This window comes from Chroicocephalus ridibundus, chromosome 14, assembly GCF_963924245.1.
Source record: "Chroicocephalus ridibundus chromosome 14, bChrRid1.1, whole genome shotgun sequence".
Lineage (NCBI taxonomy): Eukaryota > Metazoa > Chordata > Aves > Charadriiformes > Laridae > Chroicocephalus > Chroicocephalus ridibundus.
The window spans coordinates 5,866,021-5,867,092 of NC_086297.1; the positions used below are offsets into that span (position 1 = coordinate 5,866,021).

At 49.9% G+C, this 1,072-nt stretch overlaps 1 protein-coding gene across 1 annotated transcript; it reads left to right on the forward strand.

The window, feature by feature from the left end:
• Positions 1 to 359: 359 nt before the first annotated feature.
• SMIM36 (small integral membrane protein 36) lies at positions 360 to 747 on the forward strand. Its single transcript, XM_063351646.1, has one exon. It carries the CDS (start codon positions 375 to 377, stop codon positions 657 to 659), a length of 285 nt encoding a protein of 94 aa, XP_063207716.1. The 5' UTR covers positions 360 to 374; the 3' UTR covers positions 660 to 747.
• Positions 748 to 1,072: the final 325 nt, after the last annotated feature.

Genomic DNA, 1,072 nt, shown 5'->3' on the forward strand with positions numbered 1-1,072 from the left:
TTTCTTCAGCCCATGAGCCCAAAACCCCTTCTAGAAGGCGGATGCTGCAAAACGCCCTTAGTGGAAATCCCGTTTGGTACCTGCCCGTCAAGGAAAGAGATATTCCCTGAGCAAGGGGGATGTTTTCCTGTCAATATAGCATTCAAATTTAGCTTCTGCCACTGTAGGCAACGTGGCATTAAAAGAAGGAGCTTAAGTTATTAAACTGAGCTGCTTTAATCATCCAGTTCGGGGAAATCCATTGCTACAGGAGACCTGAGGATTAATGTATTTTTACCGCAAAGCCAATACATCTATTCTGATCAGTTAGCCGTCGCTCACTCGTGCATATGACACTTCATTCTCTGGGTTTGCACTCAACAGTATGGGACCAAATGGAGTTTTATTTGGAGATTGACCCTGTTACCTTGAATCTCATCATTCTGGTAGCTAGTTATGTTATTTTGCTTCTGGTTTTCCTGATTTCCTGCGTGCTCTATGACTGCAGGGGGAAGGATCCCAGCAAGGAATATGCTCCCGAGGTCCCTGCAGACACCCAGCCTCCCATCCGGCTGGTGGTGATGCAGCAGGGCTCCCCCGGCACCCGCTGGGCAAAGGGGCTCGTCTCTGCCTACGAAAACTCCTCCGACCTGCCGGGGAAAAGGACTACTGTTGTGTAAGGGGACCCTGCCTCGGAGCTCCGGTTTCTGCCGATCAGCTTGCCTCGTCTGCTATGTTTACTCTCCGTTTGCAAAAGGATAACGCATTCACAAGGTAAGTTGAGACAACGATTTATTTGATACGGTGCCGTTGCCAAGGGGGTCGTTTTATGTTCAGCTGTGTTCTGCTTTGATAGAGGGTTGCAGTCCTGCCTGACATCCATAAAGAGACTAATTTCCACTTACGCTGCTGCTGCCTTGCAGCCCACTGGCAGTCGGAAGCAGTGACGCTATGATCCACTCAGGCACTGAAGAAGGGCCTTGGTTTAACCCCAAGTCGTGCTTGGTACTGTTATTTTTGCAGGAACAGTGTTGTTCAAAGCATCCCACCTCTGACGGGCCAAGCTGCGCTGCCCTGCAGCCTCTGCACATCT

Coding starts and splice junctions, on each gene's coding strand:
- SMIM36 (XM_063351646.1), top strand. CDS start 375: ATGGAGTTTTATTTGGAGATTGACCCTGTTACCTTGAATCTCATCATT.